A 19,453-nucleotide genomic window follows, 5' to 3' on the forward strand; every position below is an offset into this window, starting at 1 on the left:
TATTTTTAAAACTGAATTGGTATAATTGAGTTTTGAAAAATCGGTTATTAAAGTCAAAACAAAGTCAATTGGTTGATTGGTTCGCCAATTGAGTTCATTAGTTTTTTAGTTTTTTTATTTTTATAATATATGTTATAAAAATATATGTTAATATATAATAAAAAGCTAGAAATACATATAAAATATTATATTATAAATAATAAATAATATATCACATATTATAAATATATATTTATATACGGTACATATATACATTTATTTATAATATATAGATAATATAAAATATATGAAATATGTATGTATGTATACCAATCGATTTGGTTAACCGCTCATTTTTTTATATTGATTAACCAAAACCAAACCGGTACCTTTAGTTTTTTGAAAATATTGAATCAAAATAGAATCAATCAATTCAGTTAACCAGAATTTTTGGTTCAACCTCATCAATTCGGTTCAGTTTTTAGGTTTTTTGGTTTTTCATGATCACCCTTAATGACAATGATGTTTCTAATTAATAAACAACTGTAAGGACTGTGAGGATGAAATCTAAATCTATACTACTTTAAAAAGCACAAATGGCCTCAAGAATATTTCTAGAAGCTTTTAAGGACAGAATTTATCCCTCTATATATAAATTTATAAATTTACTGATAAAAAATGAGGGCAAATAGGGTAACCGGTTCTTGATATTAAATGACTTGAAAAGAGGTAATTTAAAGATATTTAATGCATTCAATTCTCTCTCATTAAATCCAACATTTAAGTTATTAACTTGCATTCATGTTCATCGAATCATATATTTAAGCCATTTTTTTTTCTTCTCATCATTAAGTTCTATTAATTAAATTCATACTTAATAAATTAATAATTCTAATAGCATAAAAGCTTATATTTTTAAAATCTATCTAGCAAAAATAATGTTTTTCATCTAGGTGGTGGTAAGAAATTAAATCATTTTGGATCAAATGGGTTAATTCATGTTGCCACGATTAAATAATTAAATTAAAAAATAGATAAAATTAAAAAAATTGGAAACATTTTTAACGTACATATTAAACAATAATAAGCATGATAAATAAGAAATGTTTTTATTAATGATGGAAATAGAATATACAATTTAAAACCAATTGAAAATAAAAATACTTTCCTATTCTCTCTAATTAAATCATATATTTAAGATATATTTTTTCTCATTATTGAATTCTTTTTAAATCCATAATATTAATTTTAATAGTATAAAAATAAATATATTGAAAAGCAATTTCAAAACAAAACCATTTTCTTCCCTCCTAGTGGTGGATAAGCAATTCGACCATTTGGGGTCAAATGGATTAATAAATAATTCCATAATTAAATAATAAAAATTAAAATAAATAACTATGAAATGTAAGAAATATTTTTATAATGATGAAAATGGAATGCCAAATTCAAAAGCTACCTAGAAATGAAATGATGTCATAGTCAAATAATAAATTTTTTAATAATAGAAAATACAAAGAATCACAAAAATAAAAAAAAAAAGATAGAAAAAATTTTGGGTACATATCGAATGTTATATATTTATAAAAACTAAAATATAGGGCACATATCTAATATTGTACATTCATTACATTGAACAAAAATAAGTTTTATGCATAAGAAAAAATTTTATCAATGATGGAAATGTAATACAAAATTTAATGTTAACCTAGAAATCATACAATTTTTATTTTTACATGGTGGGTTAGTGGTTTGAGTCAAATGATACTATAGACAAACAAAATTTAAGTGTGATAAGTAAAAAATATTTTATATAATGTAAATGAAATATATAATTTAAAGGGAAAATCATAGTCAAAGTTGGTTGTATATTTAAAATTAGGTTGTAGTTTGGTCCAAAAACCAACAAAACTCTTACAACCGGTTCTACATTTCAAATTATAAAAACTCTCGCCATGTCATCAGAGGCTTATGTGGTTGTTGCCAATATGGGACTCTTAGTCCATGTTGGACACAACAAAAAACCTATCCCAAAAATAGATTCTTAGTTTCTCTTCCACTCCCTCCGTCTCTTGATCTCCCTCCCTTCTCTCACTCTCATAGTCATCTCTTAGTCTCCCACTTTCTCTATCTCTCCCACTCTCTCATCTTTGATCTGTAGCCAAATCAAAACACCCCTATCTCTCATTCCCTCTCTCTCTCTCTATTGTTCTCCCTCAATCTTTCTCATTCTTCTCCCTCACTCTCCCTCTTGGTCAATATCTCCTTCTCCCTCAATCTCTATTGTTTTCTAGTTGGTGTAAATTTCATAGCCAAGAGATTTTTGTAAATTTTTATTAAATTGGAGTAATAATTTTTGAACCATACCAAGTTGGTATCATTTTCTTTTATACAGTCTGATTAATACCATATAAGTATGTAAGAAAATTAAAAAAATGAGAGAGGGAGCGGGAGAAAAACTGAGGGAGAACGATAAAAATCAAGGGGTAATGAGAAATCGACTGAGAAATCAAATGAGAAAGATTAAGGGAGAACGATAGGTAGAGAGAGAGAATGATAGAAATTGATATAGAGAACGTAAATACAGAAACCAAAAACCATTTTTATTTATTTTCAAATCACATAGTCGTTGAGCAAATAAAAATGAATGTGAGTGTGTGTGTGTGTGTGTGTGTGTGTGTGTGTGAGAGAGAGAGAGAGAGAGAGAGAGAGAGAGAGAGAGAGAGAGAGAAAGTAAAAAACCTTTTTTTTTTTTCCAATCACCCAACATTACAGGGCAATTTCAGTATAAGCTTTTTTGTTGTGTCCAACATGGATTAAGAGTCCCATGTTGGCAATAGCCACATAAGCCTCTGATGACATGGCAACGACTTTTATAATTTGAAATGTAAAGCCGGTTGTCATAGTTTTGTTGGTTTATGGACCAACTTGTAACCTAATTTTAAATGTACATCCAGCTCCGACTATAATTTTCCCTAATTTAAAACTAATCCAAAAGCAAAGCTATATTCTTTTTTTAGATATGGGTCAACGATCCAACATTTCAAAGAAACCCATGATGTCATAATTGAGTAATAAATATTTATGTTTATTTTTAACCATATTGTTACTTTTGTTAATTTTCAATTTATATCTTAACTATGGTATATCTAAAATTCAAGTAATTAATATAAAGAAAATTTTCTCACGTGCAACGCATGTGCTTAATTACTAGTTCATAGAAAAGACAAGAGTGTTTGACACACGTTATAAAATGTTTTGAAACCCATTAAGTGTTGAGAATCCTAAGGATATATGTCCATGATATGAAGGATCATACCGATTCCTTTTTTGATCCATATGTCCTTTTCCTGCCTCTCCCAAGCCCAAAGGTAGGGATGCAAATGGATCGGAGATCCAATCTTATTTGGTCGAATTTGGACCACACCTGGTCGAATCTTCGGATCGAATTGGATTCAGATCACCCCCTATATGATTCGAGAAGATCCGATCTGATGCGTTATATATATATATATATATATATATATATATATATATATGTGTGTGTGTGTGTGTGTGTGTGTGTGTGTGTGTGTGTGTGTGTGTGTGCGTGTGTGTGTTATTTATTCATTTATAAATATATTATTTATATTATATTTTTATAAATTTGTTATATTATTTTATTATAAAAACATGTATATGTATGATGAACATAATTAAAAAATACTTATATTTTTTGTTTTATCTTTATTTAAATTGGTATATTTTATTTTTCTTTTAATATTTTATTAATTAAAAAAATAAGTTGGATCAAATCATATATGAAGGTCCGATAGGATTCCAGTTTAGATCGAATCCTATCATATCTGAGCAGATCTCTAGATCGGATCAGATTGGATTAGAATATACCCTTCAAATCCAATCCAATCCGTTTGCATCCCTACCTAGAGGGATGGGATGCATCAATCAAGTTGGTTTGTTTGGTCATGGATTTTGATGAATTGCTTTAACATTAGCTATGGCAGAAATAGAATGAAATGGCCAAACAAGATTCATGTAAACAGATTATGGTTGGAAAAACTACAAATTCTACTATCTTATATCCATCAACAATTTAAACGGTCTTTAACAGTTTAATTATTTAAGAAAAGAATAGCCATAAAAAAGAAAAGGTATTATATCTAATCGGCTAATAACGATTATGAAAAATATGAGTTTCTTTTCTTTGTTTAAAAACTAGATGTTGTTATGGTGTATTTTGTTTGGCACCCGTAGTGCATATGATAAATTTAAATTAAGTTTTTTTATTTGATTTAAGAGATTAAATCAAGTTTTATTTATGATAACTTATATTATCTAGAAGACGTGGATTCATGCACCAGATAATAAAAGCCTTAACCAACTGAGGGCTGACTTGTTGGTGTGTTAGTTGGTTTGTTCCAGTATTGACGTGGAATCGAATCTCACAACCAACACTTTGGTGGAAAAGGGGGTCAAGGGGAACCGGGAAATTATAAATAATAATTTCAATTTCATTTGACATGTTTAAAATTGCCATTTTTATAAGATATATAACATGTAAAATATATTTGGAAAAATATAAAGAAAATATTCTCCAAATTACCAAGGTAATTAAAGGGTTGTTAGCCAAAATCAGGGAATGCTCAGTTTGGAAAGAATACAAATACAAATATGTACAGTGTAAATACATACAAAATAATATAAAATATAACGTTTTGCACTCTACATATTTGCATTTGCATTTGTACTCCTTCCAAACTGAGCTGTAGTAAAAAGTCATGAATGATTTGTAAAAGCAAATAATTTGGAAAAAAAAGGTTATTCATAAATTTGGCATAACAAAATTTTCATTTTAAGGCTCAATTTGGAAAGAGAACAAATACAAATTTGTGCAGTGCCAAAACTTATATTTTGTATGTATTTATACCATGCATATTTGTATTTATACTCTTTTTAAAGGTTCAATTTGGAAGGAGTACAAATAGAAATAGAGCACAAAACCTTATATTTTGTATTATATATATATATACTCCTTCCAACCTGAACCTAAAGTGCATTATACATGGATATGCATGTATTTTACTTTTGTTTTATGTATTGCATACATTTTTTTTTTCTACAAAACTCATATTCCCAAAAATACATTAAATACGAACTTGTCAATATCAAATTTTTATCATATATATACCAAAGTGCTAATAATGCTTTCCAATTTGATTGCAATTTTATAGTTTAGGTTTAGGTTAGCTACCTCATAAGATTACCACACATTGTCCTACAAGCTAGGGTTCCCAATTTGAAGTATTTACAATTGCAATATTTGAGTTTTGAACCAGATTTTTTAGGTGGGGCCTATTCAAATTAATTTTGACAAAATATCCCAACCTGTATCTATCCAAGTTGCAACCCCCTAATCAACCATGGTTTTGCAGGACAATTACAACTAGTACTGATACATTGGATTTTTAAAGTTCATTTTGATCAAACAATGATTTTTTTTTTTTTAATTTAAAGAAACTAACCAGAGATATCGCTTTCCATTAATGATCTTTCAACCTTCCTAGCTATTTTATGTACATCTAATTAATCATCTTCAGGCCAACTTTTTTTGGTGCGTGAATTCCTCTGCAATTTGCCAAATTCACCATGAATTAATCTTGCCAAGGATGAGATAATAAGGAGTACAGTACCATCACGGTTTTCAGCTGTGGAGCCAGTGACTCATCAGCGACTTAGTCAAAATCCTGATTTGGGTCAACCTCTAACTATTGACTTCACTTGATCGATCATCAACAACCTATTGACATGAATGATTGAATCAAACTGACCGGCCGTCTGATTAATTCATTCAATAATGGATTGCCTACCCGCCTTCCTTTGTATTGTTAAATTTTTTAGAACTTTTTTTTTTTTTTTTGTGATAATAACAATACAAATTGCACCAATGACGACGACAGATGAACCACTGACTCATTTTGCTGACAAAGTGGTTCAACCTTGGGATTGGGTTTTAAAGAACAATTAATAGGATATATTAGATGTACAAGATTCAAGTTTCAATTTCATTACCTATTTATATATATATAATTAAATGATTAATCAATATGATGAATTGGGTTGTTTTATAAATATATATATATGCATGAATGTGAGTTGGCATTATAAAATAAAGATAACCAATGAATGAAGTCTAAAGTAAACATTAAATGAGAAAATGACATCTCCACATCCTCATGTGGCTATGCATGTATAACATCCCGACATATACAGCCATGCCCTGCACAAATAACATATCACATGCACTGAGTTTCTTTTCTTTTCTTTTTTTTTGATAAATTTTCATAGAATATTAGGAAGAAATTAGAGATGTGTAGTACGTACTAAGCTAGTCAGTCTAATCTGAGACGCTCTGGGATTAATGTCCGGACTCCGGATGGATGTAATATACAAGATTAATGTCCGGACTCCGGATGGATGTAATATACAAGATTAATGTTAGGACTTAGTGAATAGCTAGGGGGGAACCATTATAAGTTAGGGTCTTAGGGAAGAGCCTTTTAACTTTTTAACTCCTGCTATCTGCTAGATGGTGGACGACTGGACGGTGGACCACATCATCTATCACATGGATGAAGTCATGAAACCACGTCGAAATGAGGGAGAGACGACAAAGAGAGAGAGACAAATCTTATATATCCCACTTATCAAAGAAATGATAAATATGTTATTGTTTGGTTGCTGGACGAGTGGACGAGATGGGTACCTTGTAACCACATACTTTTCTCTTTCCATTCAAAGGTATCAAATGTATATTTATTGGGAAAAAGGCCAAAACTATACAATTTTGATATGAACCCTTGGGACTCGGTTTGGGAAAGAGACTGTAAATATAAATATATACAGTGAAAAACCTTGTATATTTTATACTTGCACTGCATATATTTGTATTTTTACATTCTTTCCAAACTCAGCCTTATTTACGTCTATTGGATTAATAGAAATTAGTAAACGTTAGAAATGTGGAAGAGTTCATGATAATGAAGTATTCCCAACAAAATCCAAATGGGTGTACACACAAATTAGCCCCTACCCATCCGGCCTATCCAACCTCTTTTTTAAACTTAAACAAAAACCTTGCAAAAAATTTCTTCTAATAAATTAACTTGTGCCCATTACTTGATATATATATCTTTCATTTTCATTCTTCATCTTTGTCTTATGTAATTAGTCATTTATCCATTTGAATTTTGGACAACATGATTGTAGAAAAGCTATGTTGAATGCATGATAAAAGAAAAAAGAAGCCATTTTTTCTACAAGATATTAGCGTAACACAAAAATGATTAGAGATTTAGGACTAGCTTGATGGATATTATTAACCTATTATTTCGAGGATTATTTCTACACGCTTGCCTATTCATTCATTTGTTTAAATCTAACATCCGTTTACTTCGAGTCAACTCTCGAGTTTCTACTACTTGAAAAAAAATATATAGTAGAGTGAGAAAAGAACAAATATGTCGCCTTCGCTTTTTTTCCTCCTTTTTGTTGTTTTTCAATCTTTACCTTTTCGACATCTGATCTGACGTGGGAATTTCCGAGCATGTGAATCCCATTAATACAACATGGCTACAAGATAATCCCTGTCAACATCCACGAGCAACCAAAAATAAAATAAAATTACAATAGAGTTTGACCAAACTCGAAAGAATTGTTGTCTTTTTTTAAAGTCATTAGGCGCTTTCATTCAACTTTCAAATCTCAATTACATTCTTGTTCAACATACAAGAGTTAAACTCAAGAGCAAGGAACAGGTTTGAGGAAATTGACAAGTAAGAGCAAATTTAACTAAGTAGTGAGCTATCTGGTTACCGGATCTTGAGTGAAAGTAACTATGAACCATCAAGGTGATTGAGGAGACTCCTGCAACTAAATATTAGAGTAAAAAAAAATACTCTAAGGAAGATGAGAGTTTTCCTCTAACAAGATCTTAATAACTATTTCATTATCACCTTCTAAGATGATGTGAGAAAATCTCATGAAAATGGAAAACCTAATACTTTCCCAGTGGCGCACTAGATAATCATATGATGATTCCATGGGCTGTTATTGAATACTAAAGCATTTCATGCAATCAAGATATGCCATAGAAAATATATGATTTTTAGTAAATCAATATCAATGATGAGCCTTGATTTTCAAAGCTTTATCCAGTTTGCGAACCAATCATTAATACTCATCCTAGTGGTTACATCGGAATGGATAGCAATGTCCGCACCAAACCAAACTTGCTTTGCTAATGGGCATTTGAAAAGTAAATGTTCAAAGGATTTGTCGTCTTAATCATACAGAGGGTAGGAAGTATTTATGTGTTTAAGCACCACTTGAAATCTCCAAATGATAATGTTGCAATCTCCTCTCTAGGTCTTTGGGGTTGGTGCTTTTATATAGGCGTTGTTCAGTGTGGGCCTCACGCACCGCATCCGAGATTTCCGTGAGATTGTGCCTAATCGGTCCGAAATCCTTGGACGTATCGCATGTCGAATTTGTCGGCAAGCACGTATCGCATGTCGCCACTTGGACCTCAGTCAGGCCGGCACACCCTCAAGGGAGGTCGCTCCTTGCATCGAGGCCACTTCGGCCAGTGACGAGGTGCTGTAGGTCGGCCCTGGATGAGGTGCTTCTAGCTGACCTGAGTTGTGGTCGAGGTCGCCAGGTTGGCGGTGAAGGCAGGTCGCCAGGTCTGGGCGAAAAGAAACCACAATCTGGGACTCCAAGTCATTGCTTAGGTGGTGTCTACGTGTCAACTAACTGTTCCAAGATGCCATATGTCATGATGTCATTGGAGGGTCAAATCTGTCCTCATCAATAATCTACGGCATTCTGCAAATGACCATAATTGGAAAACGTCAACAAGTCCCTTGGCAATTCTTTGATCAATTTTGATTTTTGACATTCTATTCATTGTTGTTGTTTCTACAAATGACCATCAATGGAAAACCCAAAAACCGAATTGGTTCTAGCTCTCTGAAAAAACTTGGCATATGGAGAATTAGGAATACGGAGGTTGCGGGTGAATGAACTTCTGGCATCTATGCACAGACCAAAAGAAGAGGATGATATTAAAGACTGGTTATCAAATCCAGCACTAGATAAGCATGGAACCTACTGGAGGAGGATGCCCACTCCCGAAATACTTTTGGGCCTTCTGGTATACATGTCGTGAAGATGTCTTAGCATGCCTGCAAGCAAGGATTCATCGAGGGGCGGAAACGAGATGGGTGAACTTCTGCAATAGATCTGGGGATGGGTTGTTCTTGAATCGTGAGAAAAGGAAGTTTACAATGGTGACCCACGGCAGGGGTAACGAATGAGAGAGGAAGAAGAAAACCACCGCTGAAGTTACAGCAGCGGTGGCGGGTAGAGATGATAACAGGGGAGGGAGAAAGAAATGGGTGACCGAGAGAGGATGATAGAGAGATAAATAGAGTGAGAGAATGAGAAAGAATCGGAGAAGAGGATGCGTTGAGAAAGGGGAGAATGAACAGTAGGATTTTAAGACCAAGCCCCAAGGGCAAGAGGATATTTCATATGAATTAGCTGATAATTTAAGAAATTTGCCCTTCATTTTAGTTAGGAGACATTTAATAGGTCAGGAGGTGGTTTGATTGAGATTGAATTTGCATTCTGGTTAGCTTTAGCACACAAAAAATAAAAATAAACATTTTGGGCTAGACCAATTCGAAACCAGCCCATTGTCCGTTAACATTGCGAGTTACGATGAGGGATGGAACATACCAACAGCCAGCCCAATATATAGAATCGGGCGGGTTAGGGATATACGTGGCCAGTAGCCTTAGCACCCAGACAGACCCAAATGAAACTTGGTAGTGCACATGTTTTTTCCTTGTGCATAAGTAATTGGTAGATAAAAGCCATCAACACGAGTAACCCGATTTATAATGGAATGGGGTTGAAAACTCACATCATCATCTTTACGGATCACAACTTACAACCAACAAATATTTCAACTGTACCACACCTGGAAATAACTTGGGATTAAGGCAGACTGGCATAGGAACAGTAACAACGTCAATATAATAATTCGATTGCATTATTTTGCACACAAAGTAGAACTATTAAAAGCGGTTAGGATTGTGGCCAATGACATCTAGGGGTGTAAATGGATTGAATTTGAATTAGATCATGCAATATCTAAATTTGAATCCGATTAGAAAATTCGATATCTAATGGATATTAAAAATTAATATCCAAATTTAAATCCGATTAAATATTTGAATATCCGATTCAATTCGAATTCGATTAATTAATAATTAATAAATATTTTATTGATATAAAATATATAAATTATTTATATAACTTAATTATTATATATAAATTATATAACATATTTTATATATTATATATAATAATTAAATAATAGGTTGAATTCGAATATTTATCGAATCGAATCAGAACATAACCAATTTCAACCAATTAACTATTCGAATTATCCGAATTCAATTCACCTAATGACATCACAATGGATATTTGCTTCTACAATCCACATCCAGTTCGAGGTCCATCACGTTGTATAAACAAAAGTAAAAGACCCACCTGCACCTCGTTGAGTTTCTTTCCTTTTCTTTCCCTATGTAGTCTAGTCTATCAAAGTTTGAGCTAGTGTTTGTTTGATTTGGAGAGAGATTGTAACTTATAAGGTTAGATTAAGAAGTAAAGAAAATTGTCAAGAGATTGAATAGAACCCAAGGGGCCGACAACAGAGTAGAGAGAGAGAGAGAGAGAGGGAGACGACTAGTGGTAAACATAGGATAGGGCAGAGTATTTCTAATTTTCCCTATATATAGAATATGCATGTAACATCTGAACCAAACGCTTAAAATTCTCGCTAGAATCTAATTTTGGCTTGAATCCCAATTCTATAATATTAATTAAACTGAAATGAATCTCCCCCTTCATATGGATTTATTTATTTATTTTTTGTAGGAACAAGTATTCTTGAAGCCAACTACAAGGTTTTGTAACCAAACAAATGGTTTGACCTTTTAATTGCTTCTAAACAATCACTTTTTACAATTCGCATACCTTCACATTTTGACCTCCTTACCGTTTGTAAAGTTGTCCAATTAATGCAAATTGGTCTGGCTCTGGCTCTGGCTCATGGCTAGTTATTTAATCAACAGTGGCTGCCAAATGGTTTACAACGCACGCAGAACAGAGAAAGGCATTAAGTTGAGAGGAAAAAGGCTTCAAAATCAACATGCTAATAACTAACTCCAAAAGAACATATATAATTTTGTTTGCCGCCACAATTTATCAGGTTGAGCTGCATAATAAGAATGTTAGTGAAAGCCTGTTCCATTTTTTCCTCCAACTCCCCGTGTGATCAACTTATCATAAACTAATGGTGTAGAAGAGTATTTGATGAGCTCAAGTGAATGCCCTCACTAGTCAGGACAATCCAATTTTGTCCCTGCAAAAGAACTTCTAAATCTACTGATTCGATCATCTGCAACTGCACAAGGATTAAGATTTCACCAAAATAATTAAGGCAGGAAAACCTGAAATTTAATAAACTTAACTTTTATATACTCCAATACAGTGAAACCAAATAATGAATTAGGATGATCAAGAAGCTAAAACCATGACTCTTCTATCATGTACAGAATCTAGGATGCAATCAATTAGCCTGCATATGTTTATACCATAACACATTAACACCGAATAAGAAAACCCAAATCAGTATATTCAAATTTCTAAGATTTTCAAAAGGGAAGGGAAACATCCAGATATACCAAACCAGTGTTTGAAAATTCATCAAGTCAACTCATTAGTTGCCTTAGTCGACTTGAAGGAATTAGAGTATTTGAAAGTTCAATTCAATATTTTATGAGAGATTAACACTTTGTTGACAATCTTGGTTTGGTTTTTAGTTATTATGTTTTGTTCTGTTTAGTATTTGCTGTTTTATTCATTGAAATAACAGAAGGGGTATTTATGATATTCTCAATCCAGAGAATGTGTGTGTGTGTGTGTGAGCACATAGGCCTATATCAGTTTCCTCTTCTCAAATTTTCTCTCTAGTCTCTCTTCCTTGAGCTAATCTTTCTAGTTTCTATTCTATTTTGATTCTTGAAATATTTTAAATAAGTCTAAATTATTCCTTTTTATTTTTGCTTTATGGGACTACACAACAGGGGTAACCCATTCCCCATCCTTTTCATCCCCAATCCTGGTTGCAACTGGATTTGATCCCAGGTCTGCTACAATGAGCCAGAGATCCTACCAACTGAGACACCATTTGTTATAAGTTCTTGAACTAGAAAAACAAGATGCCCACAAGACCATATTATAAACATAAAGTTTTAATTTTTTAACTATGATATAAAATTAAGTGGACTTATTTTGCAAAAATTAGAAAGTGTTTTGGGCTATTTTTTCCACAAATAAAGAGTGGGGAGAGGAGCTCGATGACTCCTTTTTTGTTCTCTAATAATTCGCCACATGTTAAGATTCCTAGGACATTTAGGGAAGGCCAATGACCTACCTTTTTTTGATTGGTCAGTATATGACCCAAATAGAAACCCCCTTATATTTAAAACTTATCACTAAATATGGTACGTGTACATATACGAACACCCAATATATGTATTTGCATGTCTATGATTGTTTCCAGTTTCAACTCACAAGTTGGCTCTAAAGTCACCAAGTATACTTGAACTCCAGTTTTGAATTGAATCCATTCTTTTGGTTTTGGGACATGTACCAAACATAGCAGAAAAAAACAGAGAATATGAAATGAATCATATTATGCAAAATATAAAGTAAACAGAAAAACTAAGCAATGGAAGCGGACAGGGATCTGCTGCAAACACAAGAATGTGAACCAGGCTATGGAACACTGGCATGTTCACTCATGATTGGTTATGTAGCCCAGTTCACTTCACACACCAGTGTTCGCAGAATATCCTTTACATTAGAAGCTACAAAACCAAAATTACACCAGACAACTTAGAAATGTTTAACTGGAAAATCCTGAAGTCTATCATTAAGAAAATACAAGAAACGAAAATGGCTGGAAATTCATAAAAAGGAGATTCATTCCTGTTATGCATAGCGAAAAAAAAGGGAAAAAGAAAGAGGGATATCAGAAAGCTGACCTAGCAGATATAAACACCTATAAAGAAAACAAAAAGAAGTGAATAGATCTGATTTGTACTGGGGAACTTCTTTGCCAACCTGAAACTAAAGCAATATAGATGTGATGTTGTCTACATTTTGTTAAATTTTTGTAGAAGGTATGAAGCCTAACTTTCCTCATTGAAAGGATTGTAATTAAGTTCTTCAATCTAGTTACTAACAAAAAATGTCATCAACAGGAAAGACAGCATCCACCACTTACAAACAGGGTAACCTAGGGAACAAGTCAAATGTAATGTCCTATCTGGACACCAAAGATCTAGTCTTTTGAAAGCAACATGACTCGTTCCCTAAAACCCACTAGAGTGATCTTACCCCCAATAAAGCAAAAAAATTTGAGAAATCATCCCACCATAATCCTCTTGAACCACCCCAAAAAAAGCTTTAAGTCCTTGGAGTAGGGAAGGATCCTGGATCTGTATAAATCATCAATAACCACTGACCCTGGGGAAAAAAGAGCAAGATGGTTCCCTCATTTTTCCTCATTGTGCCATCAATGCCAGCAAGGATTCTAGTTGCTCAAAAAGCAACTGTAAACGTTAACCATAAAATGAGCAGAGGATTGTAGTCACTACTTCACTAGATCAGATGCAAAGAGATAAATATGGCACACATGCACGTAAACAAAAATTCATTATCCACATTAGCGAAACAAAATGCTCAAATGCAGTACATGGATGTCAAAGAAAAAACTACATAAACTATGCCCAAGTCTAAACAATTAACTTTTTTTCACATTATGTAATTCAACTATAACATCTTTTTGCAGTGATGATGCATATGAAAACACCCATACATTTTGCTAAACAGAGCCATATCCTGAAGAGGCCTTTTGACACAAGTCTTTTTGGGGCTGTGGCCCAGCCCTCCTTTGTATCTATATATAAATATTTAGACATTACAAAAAATTTTTTGGATTCTCCTCAAAAAATTCTTATCAAACCTATGTCTATGCTATTTTCCCAATATAAACCATCACATAAGATCCCATGCATTAGTAAGCAAAGCCAGAAGAAAAGGGTCTGTCTGCATTGCAAGCTCTTTTATGTGTACTCGGAGAAAAGCGCCAATGATTCATATACATAACCTGAACTCAGAGAAGCAAAACAAATAGCATGAACAACTGTACCATCACTAAATTCATCTTGGAGCAATTCTGGCACACGTAAAAAAAGGAGTGAAGAAAAAAATCTTTAAGAAAGAGAACCATACCTAGTACCTGGAAGTCAGGTGTCATAACTTGAGGAAACTCTGTAGTTAGTTCAAACATGATTGCAAAAACTTTGACTATACAATAATGCACCTTGTATTGTGAAAGGGGGAGTATCATCTTGTCATATTAACTGAAACAATCCCATTGCCTACCCCATTAATAACATTTTTCTTGTTATCATCACCATCGGTTTCACTACCACCATCATTATCAACTCTGAAGCCAGCTTTCTCAATCACGGTAGCCATCAGGAAAAGCCATCCTTACACTACTCAAGATCAAGACTCTTTTTCATGGTTTCATAAACAAGATATGTAATGCTTGCAGATGGCACAACCTTGAGCAGATTTGGAAAGATTCCTTTGTAGAATCCTCTAAAACCTTCATGCTTGAAGGTTCTCCAAAATACATCTGACATTCCTTTGTAAGCAGCAGTTGCATTAGACCGCTGAGCTTGCATTCTGAAAACAAATAGTAAATATTAGACTCAGCAAATGGTAACCTCAATGTTAAAAATACATTGAAAACTGAAAACTTACCTTGTTCTGATGACCTGTAATGGGTAAACACATGTTGCTCCAAGAGCTCCTGAAATTGTCCCACATCCAAGTTGTACAAGAGGGCCAGGTTCTATGGAAAATATAAACATTTAGGATAAAGTATGAAATTCTAAAAGCAATGCCATGGCACTAGGAGAGAGAAAGTGAGGAAAGGGGAAAAAAGCAAAATATAAGTAAAAGCTATATGAAAGATTTACCATTATCGTGGAGAATATATGTTCTTGACATATCTTTCAAGGTCTCATATGCGGCAAGGTCTATGCCTGCATAAGGAATAATTCCAAGAAGAGATGGGACAACACCTCTATAGAAGGCTCGAGGTCCCTCTTGAATCCATATGTCTTTCGTCAAAGCTCGAAGTTTAGGAACTTTTCCACCTTCACAAGCATAAGTCTGCAATCGAGTTTTTACAAGATCCATTGGGTAAATAGCAGTCTGTGCAACAGCACCCGCAATACCACCAGCAACAAGGCGCCCAGAAGTACCAATATCACCTTTATCCTCCCCTTTAGCATTGACAATCAAATTCTTCAGCATTTCATAAGTGTAAAACCTTATAGCACTTTCAGGTGCTACCTTCAGAACATTTAGTCCATTCCCTCGGAAAAATCCAAGAAAGCCACCTTCCCGCCATATGTCCTTTATGGCAGGCATAAGGCGAGTACATTTTGTCTGGACTTGCAAAACCACCTTTAGGCGATCAAGTGGAGCCGTTGCAGTACGGGATGTTGCTCCTGCAACACCTCCTGCTATTAAATATTTGCTTGCATGGACATGCTTGCTGATGCCTTCTGGAATAGCAGCCTGCTCCCCAATATCTACAAGGCATACCCTCTCCAGGTAATGATAAATGTTCTCAATGGTAGCCTCATGGGGATAGAGTAGAAGGAAATCTCTCCATTCTTCAAATGTTATAATTCCATTGTTATCCTTGTCCACATGTTCCACAAAACGGGCAAGTTCTTCATCATCAATTTCAATCCCTGCAGAAGAGAAACTGCCATGGCTTATAGGAGGAAAACAAACTGACTGAAAAAGGAAATACTGCACATATAACTGGCAAGTCATAAATGGCTAAAACCACAATTGGAACCCCTTGGGTGAAGCTAGTTTAGTAAGGCTCAAAAATATCAGCAGGCAGTAATACAGTAAAACACTCCTGAAATTGTACAAAAACACATCCTTTTCTGCATCAACTGTTGTCCACAATGCGGTTCATCTGCTAAAAGATTAGACCATAGATAAGAAATGTGTAATTTATTTTAAGCAGGAGAAAATCCATGAATCAGATCCCAAGATTGACCATATAAAAGTGTAATATATAGATTTAACTATTTCTTCTGGATGCTCCCTTTTAAAAGAAATAAACATGGGTTTTAGGTTGATTTGGCTCGTTTCTCTCTCCCACTAACACAGTTAATGTTACAGAAATTGTAAAACAATCTCTTCCCTGCTTTTAGTTTCTGCGGCATTGCAATACCTGCCACTAGTCCTTGGCTCTTAGCAAGAGTTGCCATCAATATCAAATTAAATGCTAAGACAAATAGCAACTGTTGTGACTGATAATAATAAGATACCGGGGAAGATTGTTTCTCTTCTTGGGTGCTTATTGTACTTTGATCATGATGATAGTTGGTAGAAGAACGAAAGCCTGCGGGTGAATTTTCTCCAAATGGGTAAGAAGTACCCACTAATAACTGCTTTAACAGTATCTATTTATACAAATGACTACTTTTTGCAGGGTAACAAGAGAAAAAAAAAGGTCAAGAAAGAATTAGTATAAAATAGAAAATATGGAATACCTGCTCTGACAAGGGCGTCCCAGAGCTCTTCTGGTAGAATGCAACCATTATGCTCAACATCAATGGCCTGAAAGATGCGATAAAGCTCAAGTTCCTTGTCATCCATATACCGTCGGAACTCTTGGTAATCAACCCGGCCATCTCTATTTGCATCACAGACTTTTAAAAGATCCTTTCCGTATTTATATTCCGCAGGTATCTGTAGTGCAGAAAGGCCTGCCTCAATCTGTACATAGTCCAAATATCCGACATTCGCAGCATCGAAGAAATTAAAAAGACTGCGGATCCTCAGCTCCCTCTCTTCCTTGGTTTCACGCAGTGCTAGAAGGACATGATCCATGGACACAGGCCCTGACGTCTTGACAGGATTGCAACAACCTGAACGCTGTTCATCTTCAGATGTCTTCTTCGTCTCCATTTTTGAAAAATCTACGTGTTTGACTGCCTGTCCCGCCCCCGACATTCCTCAAAACTCCCCCTCAAAGAAGAGAACAAAACCTGATTTTTGTGAAGTTCTCAGTTTTCAACGACGAAGTTGAAGTTCGAGATCCAAATCGAATAGCATAAAATAGAAAGATAGAACCGACATGGAACTCTTCCAAGCCAAAATTACGAGCCTTAACGGCATTAAAGAAGACGAATTAACCAATTTTGAAGCCGCTTGAGATAAAAAGAAAAGAGGCCTAATCAAATCTGAAAATTCAGATGATCTTCATTCTATCCATTTGTCATTTCCAAATTCCAAACCCAGATGTAAATGAAGAGAAAGAATTCGACTAAAAGCACAAAGAAGGGATTGGAAGATTTAAAGATTTCCAGGGCGGAACAGATTATAATCCTCAAAGTGATTCCATCAAAATGAGTAACAGATGGAAGGAAATGACAAAGGAAAAAAGACCTAATTTCGTCGGAGGACAAATGTAAACCCTTTCAGGTCCAAGCAGAATTGAATCGAAGAATTCAACACAAACAAAACGAAAGCAATTTGATTGGGTTTCTTGAGTTCTGACCTGATGTTCGGGAAAGAAAAGGCGCAACCATAACGCAAAGAAAGAACGCCCGAGGAATGTCACCAGAAACTTCAATAATGTGTAAGAGTAGCGTCAGCGGAATCTGACGACAATTGACATGTTCTGACAGGAAATCGCCGGACTTAAGTGCCGTGGGGACAAGAAAGAGAAAATGATAGATGTATGGAGGAATTAAAGCAGAAGCCCCACGTGCCGGTCGAGAAAGGTTGAACTTCAGATCATCTTACGACGAGCTCTGCCGAGAGGCACGGCCGGGAGAAAGGGGATCTCCGGCAAGGTCAGATAACAAGAACGTGGCCATGAGAGATTGGTGTTTGATGGAACAGCATGCATGTACGCTCGTAATCGCAATCAAAGCTGAGACTTGTGAGAGAGAGAGAGAGAGAAAAACTGAAAAAGAAGAATCTGTAAAAAAGAATAAAAAAAATTTTGTTGGTCGCATATTCTTATTGGATATGTGGTGTAGCGTGAGTTTGCGCTGAACCAAGTGAAATTCTCGAACTTATTTATATTTGATTTTTTCTCAAGGACTAAATTATTTTGATTTTCATTATTTTTAATTTTTATTGACTTGGGGAGTATTGAGTATTCTCGAATACACGTGATTGTGTTTCTCCTCAAAACGAGAACAATTGCCACCTCAGCACTGATGTGGCAGTTGTTTTTGCACTGAAAAACCAAAAATCATGCTTTCGGCAGGATCCCCTGAATCTTTTTTCAACGTTTGGTTTGCCTACTTCATATCATAATTCATACATAATAATCATGTGTCCACATCAGCCAATTATTTCTCCTAATACTTTTCAACCCCTAAAATTGTGTTTTTTAATCTAAAAATAAAATAAAACAAATTCACCCACAAGCTTAGCTTCCTTTACTAAATCACGGGCACTGGATTAATTGAACGCAATGGCATTCTAACAGGTTATAGAATCAATGATAGTGCAATGCTCCTCTCTCTATACGGGTCATTCTGGATTAATTGAACGCAATGACTTGTATAGAACCAATGATAATGCTAGGATCAATGTGCAAACCTTTGAAACAACCAACCTCTATTATAAATTGTGTTTGTAATTTCTCATTAATGCGCAGAGGATGTAAATTGTATTGTCAGATTAGACATTAGAGGTTAAACAGTCAAATTACAACGGTCTTAAAGGGTTTTTTATTAAAATATTTATGAGAGGAATTCATCGCAGGGTAAAACTAATAGGTGACGGACTTGGGACTATACATTTTAGAACCCAATAAAAAAAATCTACCAATAGACCATAAAATTTCCTTTTACTTGAATAAAGTGTAAAATCACAGGGATGTGTTTTTAAAATGTCTTATGGTCCACCACCCCTTGGTTTTTAAATATTTATGATACACTGAGTTGTGATACATTCCTTAAATATTTATGAGATGGACAGATTTATGAGGTAGACTGAACAATAAAAACCCCATGTATTGCGCAAGAATCAAGAGTACCTATTTGAATGGGAGGAAGAGACTAGAGAGAGCTAGCAAGTACCTACCTGGCCTTGTGGATGAGACCGGATCTGCTCCTCACAACTGGCGCCTCATACACACATCCTATCATGCATTAGGAATATCTCCCCTACTTATTAATAAATATTCACGGGAGATGTTCCTAATACA

The 19,453-nt window shown here is 34.4% G+C and overlaps 1 protein-coding gene across 8 annotated transcripts; it reads right to left on the bottom strand.

The window, feature by feature from the left end:
• Positions 1 to 10,931: 10,931 nt before the first annotated feature.
• LOC148853327 (calcium-dependent mitochondrial ATP-magnesium/phosphate carrier protein 2-like) lies at positions 10,932 to 18,286 on the bottom strand. 8 transcript variants are annotated; one of them, XM_088941722.1, is made up of 6 exons: positions 17,786 to 18,286; positions 16,776 to 17,273; positions 15,171 to 15,956; positions 14,953 to 15,043; positions 14,420 to 14,874; positions 10,932 to 11,515 (listed from the first exon to the last, which is right to left on the bottom strand). In XM_088941722.1, the coding sequence occupies exons 2-5, from the start codon at positions 17,236 to 17,238 to the stop codon at positions 14,682 to 14,684; spliced, it is 1,533 nt and encodes a 510-aa protein (XP_088797848.1). In that variant the 5' UTR covers positions 17,239 to 17,273; positions 17,786 to 18,286; the 3' UTR covers positions 10,932 to 11,515; positions 14,420 to 14,681. The 8 variants fall into 8 exon arrangements, with proteins under 8 accessions (XP_088797848.1, XP_088797841.1, XP_088797843.1 ...); XM_088941715.1 differs by having other exon boundaries at positions 14,413 to 14,874; XM_088941723.1 differs by lacking the exon at positions 10,932 to 11,515 and adding an exon at positions 13,915 to 14,287.
• Between the last annotated feature and the right edge of the window lie 1,167 nt (positions 18,287 to 19,453).

This window comes from Nelumbo lutea, chromosome 4 (assembly GCF_056320005.1).
Source record: "Nelumbo lutea isolate HS-2025 chromosome 4, American lotus-T2T, whole genome shotgun sequence".
Lineage (NCBI taxonomy): Eukaryota > Viridiplantae > Streptophyta > Magnoliopsida > Proteales > Nelumbonaceae > Nelumbo > Nelumbo lutea.

Excerpts from the sequence above, each read along its gene's own strand:
- LOC148853327 (XM_088941722.1), bottom strand. The coding sequence starts at position 17,238 with ATGTCGGGGGCGGGACAGGCAGTCAAACACGTAGATTTTTCAAAAATG. Across the intron at positions 15,957-16,775 it reads GGACGCCCTTGTCAGAGCAG|GGATTGAAATTGATGATGAA; the intron begins GTATTCCATATT and ends TCTCTTCTGCAG. Across the intron at positions 15,044-15,170 it reads ATATATTCTCCACGATAATG|AACCTGGCCCTCTTGTACAA; the intron begins GTAAATCTTTCA and ends TATTTTCCATAG.